The following is a 22351-nucleotide window of genomic DNA, read 5'->3' as shown; positions in this document are numbered from 1 at the left end:
TGGCCCCATTTCATCCTGCCAGTAACGGATTGGCTGAAAGAGCCGTTAGGACCACTAAAGAAGCCCTAGCTAGGTTCACCAAGGATGACTGGCACCACAAACTCTCGCGTTTCCTGATGAGCCAGCACTCAACTCCGTGCTCAGTTACTAACAAGTCCCCAGCTGAGCTCCTTATGGGCAGACGCCTGAGGACTGTATTGGACAGACTTCACCCACATTACTGCCTCTGACTCTCCCTCGCTTCCACATCGGGGTTAGGCATTTTATCTTACAGGAACCCGTATTCGCGAGGAACTTCGCTGGAGACCCTCTGTGGATCCCGGCGAGATCGTGGCCATCACCGGACCCAGGTCATATCGGGTCAGACTGGAGGGACGGCCGAGTATGGAGAAGGCACCTGGACCAGCTGCGAAGGCGTCACAGCACCCTAGTCAGCAGTGACTCTGAAGTACAAACCGGGCGAGGCCACAGCATCAACCCCACATCAGCACCAGTTCCGTGACCTGCTTACACCAGCGGCCGATCCAGGGAATCCGAACACGGACAGCGACGCCCAGGACGGCTGACCAGTCCGAACCAGTCAACGGGAGCACGTCCCCAGTGACCAGCCCTACGAGTCCCGAGCCAACCCGATCCGAAGGCGTGTTAGTGACTCCCTACCATCCTGCCTTCCCTACAGACTCTGAACTGACAGACAACCCACCAGAGCTGCGCCTGCTTCTGGGCGCCAGCATAAACCTCCTGCCTACCTCAAAGACTATGCGTGTTCGCATCTGGGGGGAAGGGTGTTATGTCCTTGGAACTCTAGGAGTCCCCACTCAGGTCCGTTCACATTGCGGGGCGTTTTTCCCTCGCTCATTGGTTGAGTTCTCCCCAGCAGCCAGCTATAAAAGCAGGCTGCGGGGTCCAACCAGTTGCTGATCGCTGCGAGCCAGTTCCAGGCTTGGCAAGCACGGTCAGTCCTTTATTGTTATAATAAAGTATTTGTTGCACTCATGCTCTGGTTCAGCCTCTCATTACCCAAACTTAACAAATTTAGCGTCTCAAGTCTTCAGTTTCTTTTTTAATGTTCCAGTTGTAGGCCATTGCTACCTTTCTCCTGGTCTTTTGTAGAAATTGACCTTATAATGATTCTCCTTGCCAATGTTTTGTTCCTGTTTTTATTACATTATTTCAACATTCACTTTTTTTCTCCTCTTCGTAAGTTTCAATTCTTAACTTGCATCAGTGCTTGTTCTTAGCCGTCTTTATGTAAAAGATAATAAATCAGCCATTGAACACTTTTTTCTGTGAAGTTTGTTTGACTTGAACTAAACATATATCTCCATTTCTATGGCACAAGTATAATTTTGTGAATATTACTATGGGGATGCAATGCATAGTGAATATTTTTTGTCTGTCCAATTTACCTTGTTCAGTTAATAATTTCAGCAGTGAATCACAGGTATGGCCCAGGTACTGATGGCTTTGATAAGGTATTCACAGTTCAATTTTGTCATTAGCAATTGTTTTATTCTTTCTTTTTAAACATAAATGTTCTGTAATATTTGTTATTTGTTAAGTTTTCATTTTAAAAAAAACAAAGACCTTTTTTATGGTCTTTATTCTAGTCCTGCTTGACAACCAATAGAATACAGATATTTCAATCTTATTCTTACTGGCTGCTATTGATATTTTAGAAAGGATGTGAGAAACAAAACACCTGAGAAACTGGAAAAGTAATCATAATTACATTCTTTTGAATTGTAGAAGCAGACTTTTTAGCCTTACAGAAGATTCCCAGGATAGCTTTCTAATTAAAACTATTTTTAAAAAGCATGGTTACCAAATAGTACAGATGTATGAAGCAGTCTCATGAATACCTACTCCTACTCATTGTTTTAATTGCCATCTAGGATTGCAGGTGTAAATAAACTTTTTTTTAAAAAAAGCCTAAGATTGGCAAGAGTATTAATATGAAAAACTATAGAAACAAAAGCATAACTTACAACAAACCAAAAGAGTGAATAAAGAGCACAATTTTCAAGTGCTCCTCTAAACTTAAGTTACCTATGGATAGATCTCAACAGAGAATATGTGAAAGCTAAGGAAAGGTTTTATCCAGACCTAAATGCACTTGTCAAAATGCTTCTGATAAAGTCCTGTAGAGTTAAGCAGGCTCATATAAAAATTGGTCTTTTAGATACTGTGCTACTTACAGTAGAATGCAAACTAAATATTACTTTAGTCAAAATGCAATAACCTTGATAAAACTGACATTTTAAAGTTACTAGGAAATTGTATATTTGCATATGTAATCTGGCTATTTGCTCTTTGGTATTAAAATCCTCAGATAACATTATGCCAACTAATGGCATAAAAGCAGATCACATCCTCATTACATGATCATCATGATTACTGAAGTAATTTATTAGGATTTCCAGTGGGAAAAGAATGAAAGTAGGCACCCTAATGAGACAAATCAGAAATGACAATGCTATCAAATCCTGATTTCTTAAAAATTGTCTTTGCATATTAATTTTATAAAAAATAGCAAGTCAATGTAAAGACCTTTAAGCAACTAAAAATATAGATAGATTTGTTGGACAGATATACAGTAGTATTCTGTACAGAATCATGATGGCAGATTATATATTCAAATGGGAGTCTCACTCCATTAATACTAAAATGTAAAGAAAAAGGATTTTGCAAATTTAATCAGTTATGTCTCTCACTCAATATTTTCTCTGTATCTGTCTACCCTTCAATGGTCTACCTATTTAATCAGCATCCAGTTAAATACATTGAAAAAGGAATGGAGCTGTAGAGGAAAGATGGGCAGAGTTCAGCATATCATCATCTATATATTCTTTCAAATATTTCACTTACGGCATAATCCTTCATTTTACCCACATAAACTTCATAAACTTTAAAATTAATCTACACATTTAAGAGCATATTGTGTAGTCATTTAAAAAAGAGAACTTTCTAAATGATATTTCAGCAAAAATTTAGTTGTCATTAGTCCTAAGCTAACCTTTTATTATTGAGTTCATTAAAAACAGCTTCATAATAAAATTAAGCCTTATTTAGATCAGAAAGAGAGGAAGTTCAGATCCATTTTAAGTTAAGGCCACTGTGCTTCCTATAACATCTTGGGAATACCATAATTCAGAAGCTGGAAACCTTTTTTCCTATAATGCTGTAGGTCGAAAAACATCCATTAATACAGGTAGTCTTCAGCTTATGCCCACAATTTGGATTGGAATTTTGGTCACTAAGCAATGCATTCATTAACTGAGTCATCACATGACCAAGCTCAATTTTACAATCATTTTACTATGGTTGTTAAGTGAATCATAATAATTGATAAGTGAATCATGTAGTCAGTAAGTTAATCACATGGATGTTAAGCAAATCCAACTTTCCCAATTAACTTCGCTTGTCAGAAGCTGACTACAGTCATGATTACATGATTGTAAAATACTGCAGTAGTTATAACTGTGAGTCAGTTGCCAAGTGCCCAAATTGTGATCACAAAATGACAAAGGTGGTGCACGGTCAGGAGGGCTCATAAATCACTTTTCCTAAAGCCTTTATAACTTTGAACTATCAATAAACAAATTGTTGTAAATCAAGGATTACCTTACATGGCACTCTAGGCTTCGATATTAAAATTATAGCCATTGTCAACTGACATATTTTAATCACAGTTTGATTTTAAAAAACCCAGATACTGTAAAACAGCAACAACGGGGCAGCATAAATATTTCATTCAGAAAAAATGTGATGGAAGAGCAGAATATGAATATTTTTTTCATTATCACCCTACTTAAAATATGTATTCTGCCATTAAGTAAGTCTGTTACTATTTATCTAAAACATTATAGATGCAATTTTTCTCAACTGTTGTTCTCAAAACAACATCTCAAAACAAGATGGAGTGGAATTATCATCTTCCTTTAAAATATACTTTTCCAATCTATTTAGAAGAATTTTCCCAACTTGGTATCTTCAAATGCTGGATAACAATTCCAATAATCTCTGACCAACATGGCAAATGGCCAAGGTATTTGAGGATGATGAAGCAGACCAAAGGTGATTGGGAAGAAATCAGGTAAGCAAAATCTATTTCAGAAAGATTAATATTGGACATCAGCTGCACACGTACGCACACATACATGCACACACAATACCCAGCAGAGATCAGCTTATAGAAAACTAGTGCAAATCTGATTCATCTACAGGATCTTTTATATATGGTTATTTTTAAAAGTTTGTAAGAAATTAAATAAGCACAACTGATGTCCTACTATTGCAATATTATTCTGAAGATAAAAAAGAGGAAAATCTTTGTCTTATAATAAATGCAGAGTAAAAAACACAATAGTATATTTTCACAACATAATGTCCCAATTTTGAAGTTCCAACAGCTCCAAATTTAAAATTTTCCTCTCTGGAATATAAAATGCAAGCATTTGCAGACAATGTGGTACTGTTTATAGAAGAACCTGGGGAACCTGGATTCTGCTATGAGAAATTGAAGAATTTGGCAAAGTAGCAGTATTTAAAATAAATAAAAAGAAGACAAAGATATAGTAAAAAACCTCACTGAGATTTAGAAAAAAGATTTAAAAGAAAAATTGGAAATACAAATAGTCAAAAAAGTAAAATATCTTAGTATTTGATTGACAGCAAGATGTTCCTCAATAAAGGAAAATAATTACAACAAATTAATGGCACAAATAAAAAAAGATTTGGAAATATGGGGAAAACTGCACATTTCATTAATGGAAGAATTGTGCAATTAAAATGTCTATATTACTGAAATTTTTATCTCTTTCAAACTGTTCCAATAAAAAATTAGGTAAATCCTTTTTTGAGGAACTAAACAAAGCAACAATTAAATTTATTTGGGCAAGGAAAAAACCCAGAATTAAAATGGAATTAATGCAGGATAAAAGAAGCAGAGGTGGTTTTGGACTTCCGGACTGGGAATTATACTACCATGCAGTGGCTATAACAGTGGTGGCTAACCTTTTTGGGCTCCCGTGCTGAAAACTGCGCTTGCATGCACTCAAAAAGCAATGCACTCCCCACGCCCCTGCGCAGGCACGTGCGACCCCCCCGCAACGTGATACACATCTCTGTGCATGTATGCACAATCCCCCACACGCACCATGCATCTCTGCGCATGTGCATGCAATCCCCCCACATATGCTGCATGTGTCTCTGCGCATGCACATGAGACCCCCTGCGCATGTCTTTCACGCACCCCTGTACCCCACGCATGTGCACCAGATACTCGAGAATCAGCTGGTGGGCACGTGGCCGGTGCGCATGCAGTGGGGCTCTTCTAGGTGACCTCTCACGTGACAGTAGAAGTGGCTCTGCATGCCACTTCTGGCACACGTGCCATAGGTTCACCATCACGGGGCTATAACATGGATAAAGAAGTGGATCAATTTAGAAAATAAAAGAATATTATTAATAGAGGGACACGATTTACAGCGAGGGTGGCATGGATTCCTATGGGAAGGGAAAAACAAAAATCACTCCTATTTCCAAAGACACCAGATTAGAGATGCATTATTCCAGTTATGGGGGAAAAAACATTACTCCAGAATACCTAATTCGCTGTCAACAATGGAAGCGACAATATACCTCAACGCATTGGACTTAAATAAAATGAGAAAATATAAGGACTTGATGGATACACAAGGGAGATTGAGAACAGCACAAGAACTCAAACAACAAAGTATAGAAATCGATTGGTGGCCCTACATGCAAATTCAAGTAAGATATAAAAAAGATAAAGAATATGGATTCTAAAAAGATCAACAACAATTAGAGAAAATAATTCAGGGAACAGAAGAGAAAATGCTATCCAAAATATTTTCTTTTGAATTTCAAAATGGAAGAAGAAATTGTAAAAAAACAATGATAGTTTGGGCCAAAAATCTGGGATATAACATTGAATTAGAATATTGGGGAAAAAATTGGGGGGCAAAATTATAAACTAACTCTATCAGCAGCTTACAGAGAAACATATACAAAATGTTCTATAGATGGTACCTACCCTCTGCCAGATTGGCAAAGGTGTTCCCAAATAGAAGCCCAAACTGTTGGAAATGTCAAAATAAACAGGCACCTTCTTCCACATGTGGTGGACATGCTTAGAAGCAAAAAAATATTGGATAGAATTCATAAGTTGGTAGAGGAAATAACCGGGGAAGGGATCGAATTCAGACCAGAACTGTTCTTATTAGAAATATTAAGGGAAAGTCATGCTAAAACAGATGTATATATTATTTTACATATAATAACAGTGGCCAGGATTGTATATGCACAGTCCTGGAAACAAGAGACTATACCAACTGAAGGGACAGTGATAAAGATCCTAGACTGCGCAGAGATGGACAGGCTGACCCTTGAGTAAAAAGATAAAAATGAAGTACTGAGTACTATCTAGTCTGGGATGCTTGGTATCTTTGGCTAGACAATAGATATAAAAGTAATATAGCAACTGATAGATGAACATGAATGATGACGATGCTATAATGTTATTGGAAATGTAAATATGCTTTTAAACTGTTGGAAAATGTCTAATAAAAATTATTTAACAAAAATAAAGTTTTCCTCTCTAAAGACTGGAGCAAAAGACATCTACATATAAAACATAGAATAAGGCATTTCTCACAAAGAGTTTTATATTTATATGTAGGAAATCAATTTATATTATCAGTCATATTGTTCAAATCAGATGACACTGTGTAGTTAGAAGGTAATTTACTTGGCTGCCGAAGCAGTTTGATAGTTGTTCTGATTTGTGATATTCATTTTGTTTGTTAATGAAAAACATTAATGAGCAATGTTACTGGAAGTACAGCTCCAAGAACTGGCATTATTAACATGCTTTCAATATACTGTATATTATGTTGATTGCAGTGTCACAGCCTGAACTTTGGCTCACAAACCAGTCAATCAAACCAGTCAATCAAACAATGATGTAGAATTTTCGGGAAGGACTTTTTCACTTACCTTTGCATTGATTTGTGTTTTTGTCTAGGATTGCTTTTGTAGATACAACTTTCCCATACCTAAAAGACAAAAGGGGAAAATAATTTTAGATATAAAGAAATATATATGGGGTGGGATTCAAATTTTAACAACCGGTTCTGTGGGCATGGCTTAGTTGGTGGGCGTGGCTTGGTGGTCATGTGACTAGGTGAATGTGGTTTGGTGGTCATGTTATTGGCTGGGTGTGACCAACTCAATATCATCACATTGAAGCATGCATCTTCTTGCCTGGCTTCTCATGACTATGGGGATGCTGCAACAGTCGTAAATGTGAAAAATGGTCATAAGTCACTTTTTTCAGTGCCATTGTAACTTTGAATGGTCACTCCACACAAGCAAAGTACCAGCAAAGGAGGGGGAAAAAACTCCAGAGAAGTTCCTGAGACAGGAAGTCTAGTCCTGCCAAGAATGTAATAAGGGTTAACGGAGAGGCAGTTTCTGTAAGCAACACCAGAATGTTTCCTTCCTGCCTTCCTTACAGGATTAGACCAATAATTTCTTCTAACAACCAGTTCTCCGAACTGCTTAGAATGTTAACAACCAGTTCTAGCGAATAGGTGCGAACTGGTAGAATCCCACGTGTGTGTGTGTGTGTGTGTGTGTGTGTGTGTGTGTGTGTATAGATTTCAATCTCATTCAGGCAATTAACATGATTAAGACACAGAAGCATGTTTCAGCACTAGCAACTAGGAAATCAAATAGACTGAAAGCTTTAGGAGTTTGAAGTGGTATTTTCAGATTATGTTGATTATAACAAGATAATCTTATTTATTTATTTATTTCTTATCTCATAAGAAATGACTCTGGATGGTATAAAATAATCAAATAAGAAACAATACATATATAAAACAAGCATTTAAATATATAAAAAGTCCATATTAAAAATAGAGATTACTTAAACATAAAATATATGCAAACCTCAAGCAATATGTGAGTACATCCACTTCATTGGAACTTGGCATAAAACCTAAAATTGTGCAAGCTGATTTGCCTGTGGAGTCCTCGGTGCTCTCTGAGCTTGGTTTTTTACTTACAGATGTTTCATTACCAAACTAATTAACATCATTAGTGCTAGATTAAAGTGAGGTTTACTCCCTTTATTTTTATTAGTGGTTGTCTTGTCAGTGTTGGTAGGGTAGTCTTGGTGATTTCTTGATTAGGCTGTTGTTTACTGTTAGCTAAGTTTGTCTGAATTGATGGTTTCTTGATTGGACGCGTTTCCTTCTTGATTGATCAACCCTAAGCTACATATATTCTTTTACATCAGTCACTTGTTTCTACTTCAAAGAACTCTGCTCTCAACACTCTTAGAAACTGATCCTGCAGAAGATGGGCATAACGAAACCATCTGATAGCTATAAATGAGGGATGCATTTATGTAATTATTTAATACAAGAGAAAAATTTATTTTGGTTTCAGTTCCCTTCACCCCTAAAAAGTTGGGAACTACAAGCGGTTTCTCCCAAAAAGACTACTTAGATCAGGCAATTTTACCTGGGGAATGTTGTCTTGAACTTAACCTGAATCAAAGCCACAGAGGGCTTTATAAGTGAAAAACAGCACTTTAAACTGCACCTGTCAGCCTTCAAGATTTTCTCCCTTTGCTTTGCATCTTTCGGCTGTCATAAGTAATGGGGGGAGGAGGGGTAGAATGGTTATGGGAAGTGAGCTGGAGGTGTTACAAACCAGAACTGTATAAACTGGGGTGGGGTGGGGTACATTCTTGCTTAGGTTTCTATTCTATGCTATGCGCAGCTGCAACTCTTTATCAAACTATGTCAAGGTCAACGGACAGAAGCCTCATCACCACCTGGAGATGCCCACATGATGATATACACAACTTTTAATTGGATGAACCAATTGAACTATTGGGGGTGGGAACGTTGCCATTACTTTGTATATGTGATTTACGCGCCCATTTTTTCAGGTTCAGAATTCTTTTGTCGCTACCACTTGATTTCCAGTAAAAGATATCTTTTCTCTGATTAAAGGAATCTAAGTATTTCTTTCTTGGATTTTGAATGGAGCACCAGCTGACAGCACCCAGAAAGTTATTAGTGAGTCGCTGCATTCTGGATCATTTGCACTTTCCAAACAGTTTTTAAGGATAGCCCTAAGTATATTAGAATGCTCCAGACAGGTTGTAGTAAAAGCATAAGCCACAGCAGCAAGGTCTTTTTTCTCTAGGTATAGGTTCCAATTGGTACACCAGCTGAAGCAGAAGAAGGACCCCGTATCATGGCCTCTACCTACTTTTCAAACAAAAACCATTTATACAAAATGTCCTCAAGCCACAGATCTGATTCTGTAGGAGGATCTCCCATCAAAAAAAAAAAAAAAACCACTGGATCACACTGAAAGTCCCAATATGGAAATAATAGCTTTGTCTTGCAGGCTCCATTTTAGTTATTTTTGTCTCATCAAAACCCTCAAAACTTCCTGACATCAAAACTTCATCAGAATCTTCATTGAAATCTAGTGTGGACATTTATATTGGGTATCTTCAATATACTAATGATATCATCTCCAAAACAGTGATTGATCTCTCAAGATAAGTAGGGGTGTGTGTGTGTGTGTGTGTGTGTGTGTGTGTGTGTGTGTGTGTGTGTGTGTGTAAATGAAAAGTTTGAGACCAGGAGTTTATCTAGCACTTGTGGATGATAGGAAAGCTTAAGAATAGGGTACTTTTCAACTTCATTCAAGACTGCTGGCAACACTTTCCCTATGATAAGGTACCAACTATATAATTTATTTATATATGAGATATATATCAAATATACAGAGAGATAAATATAATTTAAAGAAGACTTCAAATAATAGTCATAACATTGTTTCTTCTATTTTGTTCTGTACCAACTATTCTATGAATGAGAATGACTGCCCGAAAGTCACCCAATGTACAATTACCTCATACAGCAAATCACCATACAACACAAAGCAGGGGTCACAATGGCTCAATGAACCTCATTTCAGTTAAATTAAAATCTATTTATAACAGTACTTAAATTAGTACTAAAGAGATTTTTTAAATGAACATATACGGATTAACACTGTGATAAAGAAATAGCTTTTAAACAGGGATTGAAATGCTTTCAGAGAAGGAGCAATATTCAATTTAGAATACATTTATGCAATAAATGAGCCATAGAGAAGTAAAGATGTGGAATGCACACACTGCTTCTCAAAATATTCTTCCTGTAAATAGGAGTGAAGTTTAGTTTATTCAGCAGATTTTTTTCAGTATTACAAAAGGCATTTGTTATCTCCTCTTGAAACTGTTAAGCAATCCAAATTCTTTATTTTGAAGCTCCAAAGGGAAGAACTACCCAGTTGCCAAAACAGACTTGTCTAGTTAGCTGAGCAGCTACATTGGATTTGAGTTCTCTAACAGCCTAATCATTTTCTTTAGATTCTAGAGAGGAAAGATACTCCAGCCTTTATCAGTCCTCTAATTCAGCGGTTGCCAACTGGTGGGCCATGGCCGGCTGCAGAGAAATCTCACTCCCAGAGCACCCCCCAAAGCAATTAATCCAGGCTGCGCAGAAACACAAGGCTGAGCCGCCCACATGGCCCGTGGGAACCCTCCCCGCCCACTCCTTACCCGGTAAACTTGCCTGCTAAATTGCTATTTTTCCTTTTTCCAACCATCAGCTGTGTCGTGAGACTTAGATTAACTAGGAATTAGATTTAGATTAGCTAGGAAGCAGGAAATGGTTGGGTTTCTTGCTTTCTAGCTAGTCTTTAGATCTTCGGCTCTGCTTTTAAGCACAGCTGAACCTCCCTTAGGACTGAAGGTTCTATTATTCAGTACAGACTCACGGCAAGCAAATATTATGTGACAGACTGAGCTAGCCGATGGCAGATCACTGAATGATTATGTGAGCAACTTACTCTGCCTGCCTGCTTTGCCTGATTTGGGGTAAAAGTTGCTCTTTTTTATAAAATATTCAGTATTTACAAACATGGTGTGTTGTGAGCTAATTTTGTGAGTTTGCTTGCTAGCAAATTTTATGTGACAGACTGAGCTAGCTGATGGCAAATAGATAGATCACTGAATGATTCTGTGAGCAACTAAATCTGCCTACCTGCTTTGCCTGATTTTGGATAAAAGTTGCTCTTTTTTTTTATAAAGAATTCAATATTTATATAAATATTTATAATATCTACAAACAAGCCATGCCCAGCCAGTCACATGACCACCAAGCCACACCCACAAATTAGGCCATGCCCACAGAATCAGTTAGTGGTCCCTGGGATTTAAAATTATGAGTTTGGTGGCCCCTGAAGACCCAAATGTTGGTGACCCCTGCTCTAATATAACAAAGTCTGAAATCAGTTTGTTGAATTCAATTTTACAGCTTTTTAGAGAAATAACAAGGCTGTAAAACAATACTAATCCTGTGCTCCTGTTATTTTCTAGTTCATGTAAATCACCACCTTTGCTGAAATTAGTGGGAATTAGAGAAATGTCTGGGCTTCTGAATTATAAAGCAGAATTGATTTAATTTCTGGTTTATCATTGCTGTATGAATCTCATTACTTTTAGCATGTTTTAGAATCATTCCATTTTATTCTTGCTCCTTCAGATAAAATAATTTCATAAAAAGCAGTCTATTGCATTGCATTTAACTTCATAAAGAGCAGCAAACCAATAATACCAAGCATTCTAAACAGTATAAATAATATACAATAGTAATAGGAAATATAAAACAAATATATGCTTACGTTTCAAAGAAAAAAGTAAAACTCTAAATAAATGTATTTCTCAATAATTCTGATAGCAGTCAAAATAAATTATAATTTCTCACAAACTATATCCAAGAAAACAGCGACAAATGCCATCTATTCTACTTTTATCCATTCATCTATCTATTTAGCAATCTATCTATCAATCCATTCCATCTATACCTGTCTTTAGCATGTATTCATCGTTAGAATAAGAAAGATACCCTTGGGTCAAACCAGCACCTCTTTCTGAAGCCTTTGGTTCTGAGGTAACCAGCACCCAAAGATAAACAGTAACTGGAAAATTAAGTCTCCTGTTTTTACTAATTGTATTCTGTTCCTTCTGCTAGAGTTATCACAAATAGAATGAACTACTCATATCTCAAAATATCTCATAAACTTTCATGCAAGACTGAGATTGTGGAAAAAATAGGAAGAGGAAGCATTTTTATCTTTCCCTCAGTTCCTGAATAAAAGGTAAACTATAACTCCAACAAACAAACAATTTATAAGACAGCTTAAAGACATTTTGCCTATAAAAGTTGCTGGATTGAAATCAAAATTCTTAGGTATGAAAATAATCACCCCCACCCCCAGCACTTCCCTCAGGCTTTTGGGCTTTGAGATTATGCAGCTTTATTTGTTAAATCTTTTTGTTTATGGTTTGGATAGTGTTTATGGCTTTGGAAGTTTTTGTCAAACAGTTCCTGTTCTTAACATGTTACCCCATGCAGAATCACTTTTGGAAGGTGGATGTCCTTATAAACTGTTTAAATAAATTATTTATTATGATTTATTTATAATTATGTACGCACTATCCCAAAACTTCCTAAAATTATTCTATTCTATTGTCCATCAGCAAGCTATATTATTTAAATGGGTCTACAACTTAAAAGACACACTTCCAGATGGCAGTTCCTGAGAAAAGGGAGCAAGTGTACTAAGAGCAAGTGTACTGAATAATCTTATCAGGCAGACAGATATTACTGTCTGGAAAGGCAATAACAACCCTTTTGAATTCTGCTAAATATCAGGACTTGGAACCATAAAGACTTTTAATTGTATCCAGAAAGCAACTGGTAACTAATGCAGCTTTCAAAGTATAGTTGTAACATGGATGAATTATGGCATGTCCATAACTATAAATATTGCTACATTCTAGGCCTGCTATAGTTTCCAAATGCTATTCAATATTAGCACATTATAATATTTCAACAGATGGATGACTAAGGCATGAATGAGTATGACTAAGGCTTCCCAACATAGGAAGCATTGTAATTGGTATGCGAGAAAGAACAATATGAGAGCTTCTTGATCACTGATGACTGCAGAAGGATTCTCAAGTTATAATCCAGGTCTGAGCAGGAAAGCACAAACCTGTGTAGATTTAATGACAGTATCTGTGGAGTTTGATAGCTTATTGAATGTTAATGAGAAATCAAGTAACACACAAAAAAACATACTGTATAAAATCAATACATATGATATGGTTCTATCCCATTATTATATTTTTACTGTCCAGTTTTGATTTAATAACCATAGATTTATTAATATACCATTATGAAGATCAAGTTTAAAAGTTGTGACTATGTTTCCAAATTATGTACTACAAATTTGGAATTTATCATTCTATGAATAACAATGGATCAATAAAACAGGCACAGTCAACCACTAAAAATATATAGCACTACTAGCTTTTCTTAAACTCCAATGCTTGGTTCACAATCTATTTCTATGGTGATATGAATTAATACAAGTTGTATTACCTAAAGAATCATAAAAATCCAAACCATACTTGCCATCATGTTTCATCTTCAAATGTACAGAATATACTTTACCAAAGCAGCACTTGTTTGCCAACATATTTTAATACGTCTTGTTATCAAAATGCCAAAAATGTTAAATTTTTAACTATAGTAAAATGCATATATAAATAGGATCTTAAATTAATTCAGCAAGCTGTTTGAAAGTATTAAGGAACTGAATCTCCTTGTTCCTATTCCCATACTTTAATATCTATACAATAGCACTTCTCCAGAGTTATGTTAAGTGATTCTTCCAAGATTTAAATATTGGCAATTTATCCATAGGTTTTTTTTATGTTTCTAGTAGGATGTTGATGTTCCTGGGAATGAAATTTTCAAATTAGTAAATCAGAATAGTTTATGGATGTATCTTCTTACTGAGAAGCATAATCTGTCAGATCCGTGTATCTGCCATTCTTCAGTGAAAGGAGGGTGGGGAGGAAGTTGGTACAAGTAATCCTTTTTGGTGTAACCTGAATATCTTAAATCTTATATTGAATCTATATAACTTGCACATGATATACAACTGAAGGACTGGAGACAGATTTCTAGAAACTTGTCACCTCTTGGAGAGATAGCAAAAGAAGAAGGCACCATAAAAAATTCCAGCTCTGAAAGATACTCCCTGGGAAACTTTTCTAAGATACGTTCCCAGAAAAGGGGAGGGGGATTAACATGTTGGTTCTTTGTTTGAGTAAATCCATATCAGAATAAGGGGAGGCATTCTAACTCCCTTTATCTATTACTGTATGCCTGGAAGCATCTTACATTCTGCTTTGACTAGTACCTGGATCACTTCCTTTCAATAAAGAATTCCTTTTGAAGTACCTAGCTTTCAGAAGTTCATTCTTCTCGGTTGAAGGGGAAAAGTCCAGTGCTTACACAAAGCAGAATCTGCAATCGAGGTCAACCTAGAGAGGAATTTTTTTTGTTTAAAAAAAAAAAAAGAATTTCACTCTACCAAGGGGACCCTGCAAAAATATCTGAATATAGCAAGGAGCAAGGGGAAGCTGAACGCTGGGGAGAAACTTCGACAACTGCCCAGACAGACACTGACTTTGTTTTTTTTGTTTTTTTTTAAATAAATTTTATTAAGTTTCCAAATTTTATAAACATAAAATAAAACTTTATACATTGTTATCAACATCAAGGCATCTTTTGCATCTCCTCACATTTTTCAGTATATGTATTTACTTATTCCTTTAGCATTACATCTTCCTCTTACTATAAATCAATATCTTTTATCCTTACATCTCAATCTTCTCCATGATATATTTACATATTTACATACTCCCTCATTCTTTTCCTAATTGCCATTTTATTTTCTTTTTATTTCTAAACCACTCATACCAGGCATACCAGGCCCTATAACAAATTGAATCTTCTCTGTCTTTTATTTTCATTGTTAGCCTGTCCATCTCTATGCAATCTATTATTTTTTTATAACCATGCCTTCTGGTGGAACAATTTTTCCTTCCAGAGTTGTGCATATGAAATCCTTGAAGCTGTTAATATATGTAACATAATATATCTATCTGTTTTATTGCATTTTATTATACCTAATAAAAAAGTTTCTGGATTAAATTCAATTTTCTGATTCGTGATTTCTTCTATCCGTTGTCTAATTGTATTCCAATATTTTTTCACTTCCCAGCATGTCCACCAGGTTTGAAAATAAGTAACTTTTTCTTTTCCACATTTCCAACAATTTGGGTCTGAGTTAAACATTTTTGCCAATCTAGCAGGAGGAAGGTGCCATCTGTAGAACATTTTGGATTGATTTTCCTTTATGCTGTGGATGTAATTAGTTTGTAATTTGATCCCCACATTCTCTCCCAATTTTCCAGATCTATATTGTGGCCAACATTTTTCGCCCATACCACCATCGTCTCTTTGACCACCTCCTCTTCCATTTTAAAATCTAGCAGAAAGTTATATATTCTTGAAATCATTTTCTTTTTCATTTCTTGTAGAATTTTATCTAATTGATGCTTTTCCATTCAGAAACCAAATTTTCTTTGTCCTTCTGATATCTCGCCTGAATTTGCATGTATGGCCATCAATCTATCTTTATATTTTGTTGCTTTAATTCTTGCCTCATTTTTAATCTTCCTTGTGTGTCTAACAGATCTCTGTAATTCCTCTTTTTTCCCAGATCCATTGCATTTGGGTAGATTTGTACTTCCACTACCATACCATTTGGTATTTTAGTATGATTCTTTTTAATCTTGTTCCATATCCGAATTAATGAATCTCTAATCATGTGTCTCTGAAAATATGCATGTTGTTTACATTTCCCATCCCAAAGGAAACTATGCCACCCTCTCTGCAAGTCGTGACCCTCTATCGACAATACTCTTCTATTTTCCAGGTTGATCCAATCTTTAATCCATATCATAGCCGCAACCTGATAATACATTTCTTAGTCAGGGAGTCCAAAGCCACCCCTTTCTCTTTTGTCCTGTAATAATTTCATTTTTATCCTAGCATTTTTCCCATCCCAAACAAATTTTCTTATTATGCGATCTAATTCTCTAAAAAAGGTTTTATCCAATCTTATTGGTACAGTTTGAAAAAGATACAGCATTTTTGGTAGGGTAGACATTTTAATTGCCACAATTTTCCCCAGTAGTGATAGCTGTAAGTTCCCCCACATTTCCAATTCTTTTTTGATTTGTATTAATAATTTGTCATAGTTATCTTTTTTGATTGAAGAGCATCTTGCCTCAGCCGGCTGACTCCTGTTTTGTTTTTGAAACAACAAATTCATCAATCAAATCGTTCTCGACATGGTGTCACACTAGATAGTACTTGTGACTCGTACTTACTTAATAAAGCAGAATACATAGGGCTAGCTTTGCCTATAGTGGGCATGCCAGCAATTGATGCTCACGCTCATATTAACATTAACTCTGTTGCATGTAATTTAGCAAAAACAATTAGTGTTACTTCTTCAGCTGTCTCAACCATCAACCGTGAGATGCAAGCATTGAGAAAAACTACAAAATCTATGTTGTTTTAATTTGTCTGATGGGTCAAGAACCATCCAGCACCAGATTAATATTTTGAACTATTTGGCCTCGGATTTGAAAATTGATAATTTAAGATCTTGGTGGGAAAGCTTTTGGGCTTGGTTGCCCACAGGCATAATGGGAAATATTTTACACTATGTAGTTATTATTTATGCTATTTTAATTAATGGGTAGGTGCTGCTTTGTTCAGTGTCTTCCTTCCCTTTGCAACATATGTATCACTGCTTTTTGCCCTAAACCTCCTCCTACATTGCCTCAGGGTCAGGTATATGCCCTGTATAAACAACTAAACTTGTTCTTTAATGATTATAATCTCTTTATTAATTCTTATGATTATTCTTTGTCTAACAAAATAAAAAAGAGTGAGATGTAGTGGTAAGTAAGATCCTGTAGGTGGCAGGAGCAGCAAACTGCAAACTTCCTAAATGGGCCTCTTCCTCTCATCTCACTCCCGGGCTGGTGAGTCCCGAGCTAGCTATTATCTAACCTTGTTCTTATCAACCAGATGTTACAGAGCTGTCACGAGCCGGCATGTGATTTCACCTTCTAAGATCATTGCTATTCTCAAGGATTGGTTAAGAAGTTTCACCAATGCTGCATCTATTCTCCAAATGTAACCAATCCAAATGCTGTATCTATGTTGCCTTTGTCTTCTTTTGTAAAACCCTATAAAAGGAATAATGCTAGATAGGTAGTCAGACATCTTGGCACCCTGCAGAATGACTGGTCTTTGATCTCCACATTTTCTAACTTGAATATATTATCTTGTTCTTTTCTTGGGAGAGCACTAAAAGCATTAATGAGGCCCATTTCTGTGCCATTAACTACATCTTCACCAACCAAGGCTGGCTGACTCTCACTTTCTTTCTCTCTTTTTTCCAAGATTGAGAATGCAGAAGAGACAGCAGCCATGGGAGCTCGCATGTTAACAATTAAAGGTTTAACCTTTTCGCATCAGCGGTATGGTGGGCTGCTTGAAAGACAGGAGTATCCGCTTCCAATTTGGGACCTCAGGAAGCCATTCCACAGCATGAAGATCCATCTGCCCCAGTGGCAGTGAAGAAGCTGATTTAGGGAATTTAGTATAGCAGTCTTAGTAATCCAGTGTCTGTAATTTAATCTGTGCATATGGATTCTCAAAGCAATCTGTTGTGTTTGCAATGAGCGACGTGATTGTAGGGGAGATGCTTTCCTGGCTTCCAATGAAACTTCTCTATTGAGAAGTCCTCTTCTTGTTGCCTTGTCTGGAGAAGGGCTTTTTTCTGAGAGGGCTGCCACTTTTTAACAGGTTTTTTTAAATTGTTTCCCTGAGTCTTTGCTCTTTTTCTTGTTCCATCCTGAGTATGAGATTTACCCAGGTCAGCTGTAAGCATATTGGTGATGGGGTCTGTAGCCCGATGCTGTACTTGCAAAAAGACAGCAATATCTTTTCTTAGTGTCTCCACATCATGTTGGATTGTTTTTAATTGTTCAAATATTGAGACAACCATTTGCGATGTGAGAAGGCACTGCTTTGCCATAAACTCTGTTGTATTCTCCCATGGTAAGCTTTGAATTAGTTTAATGTTAACCTTTTTAGTCTTTAGCACAATCTCCATATCAACTGTAACTGGTTTAGCTGTTTGTGAAAAAATCTGGCAGTCATTTTGGTCCTCCCCCACTAGATCGGGAAAGTCTAATATTTGCTGTTTTGTCAGATCTCTTTGCAGGTCCCGTTCTAACTTCTCAAGACTGTTGGAAATGGAGGGGGCATTAGTTTTACTTACAGATCTCTTGCCAGCAAAGTGCTTTTCAATTCTTGGTTGTTTTGCAGACTTCACTGGTGGGAGAGATCCTGGGCTAGTGCCATGGTGCTTCTTTCTTTTCCCCATGCCTTGTTAGTTCTCAGCAAAACAAAAACTTTTGTCTGTGTTGTGGTCTACACTATTATCTTCTCCATAAAATACTATTTAAATAAAAAGTATCCAGTGAGAGTACTAAAATTGATAAAATAAAATAAAACCAAGAGGAGCTGCTGCAGCGTGCTCTGGCAGCTGGCTTCCCCCGGCTCCTCTCTGAAGATATATATATTTGGTGGTCCTAGGTATATACAAATCTCTTTATTCCTAAAAATGGCAAAGAAAACTGATGGTTGATATATTTGATAGTAGCAGGCAAAATAATATAAGCATATATTGTGTTGCTTATGCAATTGCTGGGGGATAAATATGGGATAAAATATATCTTTCTAAAACCTTCACATATATCTATAATTGTTTAGATTAGTTCAATACACAGTAAGTAAAATTCCACTTTGACATCTAGTGCAGTGGCCCCTAACTTTTCTAGCATCAAGGAGTTGTTTTGGAAGAAAAAATTGTCTTCCACAGACCAGGGGAGAAGGGATATGGTTTCGTGCACAATCTAGATCCCACACATAGATGAAGCTTCACTTGCTCATCTGCCACTCGCACAGTCTGGTTTCTAACAGGCCACAGACCGGTACCAGTCTGCAGCCCAGGAATTGGGAATCCCTGATCTAATGGATAACAAATAGTTATTGAAAAAAAAGTGTTCCTCACTTCAGGTCTAATGTTTTTAAATTTATTTTTTTCATAAAATTATTTAGGAAAAATAAAATCAAAGCATCTCTGTATTGCATAATGATACTCTAATCCTGCACAATTAGTGTAAGCAGGGTCTAAATTTACAATCCAAAACAAGTGTGCAGTTCTTAATCTTGTGTTTGCACTCCCTAGGATTTTCCTCTCTCTGATTGCTAAAATTAGCAGTGTAGATCGCCAGCATTCTAAAAGAGAAAATATGTAAAAGATAAACCACATCTCCTACAAATAAAAAAATCAATGTTGTATATTTAATAAAATGTTTCTGCATCCTACCGTGCCAAAAAAAGGAAAACCAAGCAATATGACTTCATCTACTTTGCCTACTAGAATTCCTAGCTCTTTCCTACAAAATTTTAACAGTAGCCCCATGTACCAAAATATTGCCTACTTGCATTAACATGTTTGCTTCAACATGATTTCTTGAATTAGCCAGGGCTTAAGGTACATTAAGCAGAAAACAATTAACTACCTCACTACATTTATATATAATCCTTCATTTAACTATGGAAATTCATATAACTTAATGACAAAGAGCAAGTCCAGCCACTGAATGCTATAGAAAGAATTGCTTATAGGGAAAGTTCCCATTTTAACTTGGAAGTACAATTAAGGCTTGGTGGGTATAAAAATTTGGAAATCAATCCACTCTCAACCAGTTCTAAAATACTTATTTGGTTTTCATTTTGAAGAGAAAAAGACTGTGCTGCAGTTTTTTGCTGTTTTCTGGAAAATTACTCTCTGGATATTGCAGATACAATTTAAATAACAAAAAGTTCAAAAGGAAATTGTTCTTGTTGTTATTTGTCCTTCTCCTTCCTGCATGACAAGAAATTCACAAGAGAATTTCTATCTAGATATCATGATCAGTTATGTCTGAACACGTGAATATACCCTTGTGCTCCTGGAATTTGTCATTTCCTTCCAATACAGCTTTCTAAGAAGTTGGCAACTAATGTTAATGATTACTTCTTCTGTGGAAAGGGGAGGATTCTTAAGCTCAACAATATCCTGTAATACTTTAAGCATTACATAGCTCTTAACATTTTGAATTTTTCCTTTTTGATGCTGAAACATTTACATTAATAATAAGAAAACAGCTCAGAGCTTAATGAACATATCCAGCAATGCTGTTATGGTTGGTTGGCCAGATGCCAAAAATGTGTTCAAGGAGAGACAAAATGAAGAGGATAATGAAAGAACAGAAATCAAAAGATGCTCATTAAACCTGATGCCTTCATAATTTTAATATGTATTTCCCTGCCACATCATACACACACAGTTATTAAAAATTAACAAGTAGGACATTAAACACACACACAAATATCTGTTTATAATAAGTAAAATGGCCTTCCATCTAATCTGAATTGGCTAATTTATTTGAGTAAGTGCCCTCCACTTACTATAATATCTAGAGTAAATGCTAACAATCAGGAGGCTGTGAGTTCGATCCTAGGTAGAGGCTAATATTTGGAATAGACTCTCCTGCTGGAGCAGGTGGTTGAACTAGATGATATCCAAGGTCCCTTCCAACTCTGTCATTTTATAACTAAATTGGGAAAATATGAAGTTCCCTTTCTAATCACCTCAGTTCTGCTAAATAGATTTGCTTGCCAAGTGCTCTTCTAGAGAAAAGTGTTTCAAAGGTAAAAAGTAAATGTTTAAGTACTGCATTCCATATTCATTTTCACTGTCCATTTAAATCCCTACAGACTTGACAAATCTAACAGCTTCATTTTATTTATAAATTACCATACCACCATTTAAATTACATATTTGCTTTGATAGATTTTATTCTGGAAAAAGATTGTGTGCCTAATTTGAACTGTTAATCAACCAGCCACAATCAAGACCCACAGGCAGAAATAAAAAAAAATGTTCTCCCATCTTTGAAGAGAATATGGCTGCTGGAGAATTTAGGGGGATGTAGATCCTGGTTTCAGTTTAGCTCAGTTTAGTTTTTAAAATCTTAATCTATGTAGTTTTGAATGTTTTAGTATTTCAGTTAGTTTTTAGGCCTTTTAAACTAATTTTTAACAGGGTTAAGAGCCTTGGTGGTGTAACGGTTAGAGTGCTGTACTGCAGGCCACTTCTGCTAACTATTGGCTGCCTGCAATTTGGCAGTTCAAATCCCACCAGGCTCAAGGTTGACTCAGCTTTCCATTCTTCCAAGGTGGGGTAAAATGAGGACCTAGATTGTTGGGGATAATATGCTGACTCTGTAAAACTGCTTAGAGAGGGCTGTAAAGCACTATAAAACGGTATATAAGTTTAAGTGTTATTGCTATTTAATCACCTTGCCTTTTTTACAAAAAAATAACTTTTATATACTATTTTAGAGATTAACACGGAGGAGCAGCAACAGCAGGAATGTTTTCCTTCTGTGGTTTTATCAATAAACCAGGACTGATAAGATTGTTTGGATCTTTTGCTTTTCAGTATAAGTATTTTTTAATAAACCTATGATAGTGAAGCAACAAATTGTAACAGGCAAACCTCTCTCAGAAACAACATGGCTGCGACAATGCCAAGACAAACTAAGATAAAAGACTTTTTTCCAGATATTGGACCTGCAAGTAAGACTCCTTTTCTCTTCCCCCCTCCCAAACAAACCTAGTCCCTTACTGGATTGGGAAAAGGACGATTGCATCTCTGTGGAGGAGGGAGTTCCAGCTACAGTAGGGGGAAGGGGCAAACAAGAATAATATTAGGAACAATTTTAAAGCAGATTTGGTCACCAAGAATTGCCTACTAACAGCATAAATAGTCTCTCTCACATTTTACCAACTCCTGGAAGCAAATGTCGGGATTAAAGAACTAAAGTCTTTAATGAGAAAACATACTAATAAATTACATGAAGAAGTAAACAGCAAAGCTCACATTCCAAAGCTTACCCATGATGGTTGGCCAGCCTGTGTGGACTGGGGCCTCAGGGCGGAGAGGATGCAGTGGAGAGACTGGTCTTGCAGAGATACAGGATTTTACTCCAAATTGCTAACACCCTCCTGAACAGGAGCAGGAGGCATAACGAAGAGTGGTTTTGATCTCTCTATCCCAACTCATATGCTGTAATACAAGCTAACAGAGATTTCCCAAAAGCTAACAGAGATTTCTTGGCTCCCTGACA

At 36.4% G+C, this 22351-nt stretch overlaps 1 protein-coding gene across 1 annotated transcript in view; it reads right to left on the bottom strand.

Moving 5' to 3' along the window:
* RBMS3 (RNA binding motif single stranded interacting protein 3) overlaps nt 1-22351 on the bottom strand; it is a 444163-nt gene that overhangs the window by 408425 nt on the left and 13387 nt on the right. Inside the window, exon 2 of the mRNA XM_026708139.2 lies at nt 7021-7079. Within this exon, the coding sequence (XP_026563924.2) occupies nt 7021-7079 (59 nt within the window). The remainder of the gene's footprint in view (nt 1-7020; nt 7080-22351) is intronic.

This window comes from Pseudonaja textilis, chromosome Z (genome assembly GCF_049901715.1).
Source record: "Pseudonaja textilis isolate UNSWEBS1 chromosome Z, rPseTex1.2, whole genome shotgun sequence".
Lineage (NCBI taxonomy): Eukaryota > Metazoa > Chordata > Lepidosauria > Squamata > Elapidae > Pseudonaja > Pseudonaja textilis.
Note: the sequence above shows the minus strand (reverse complement) of the source record. Positions and strands in the feature narration are given on the sequence as shown.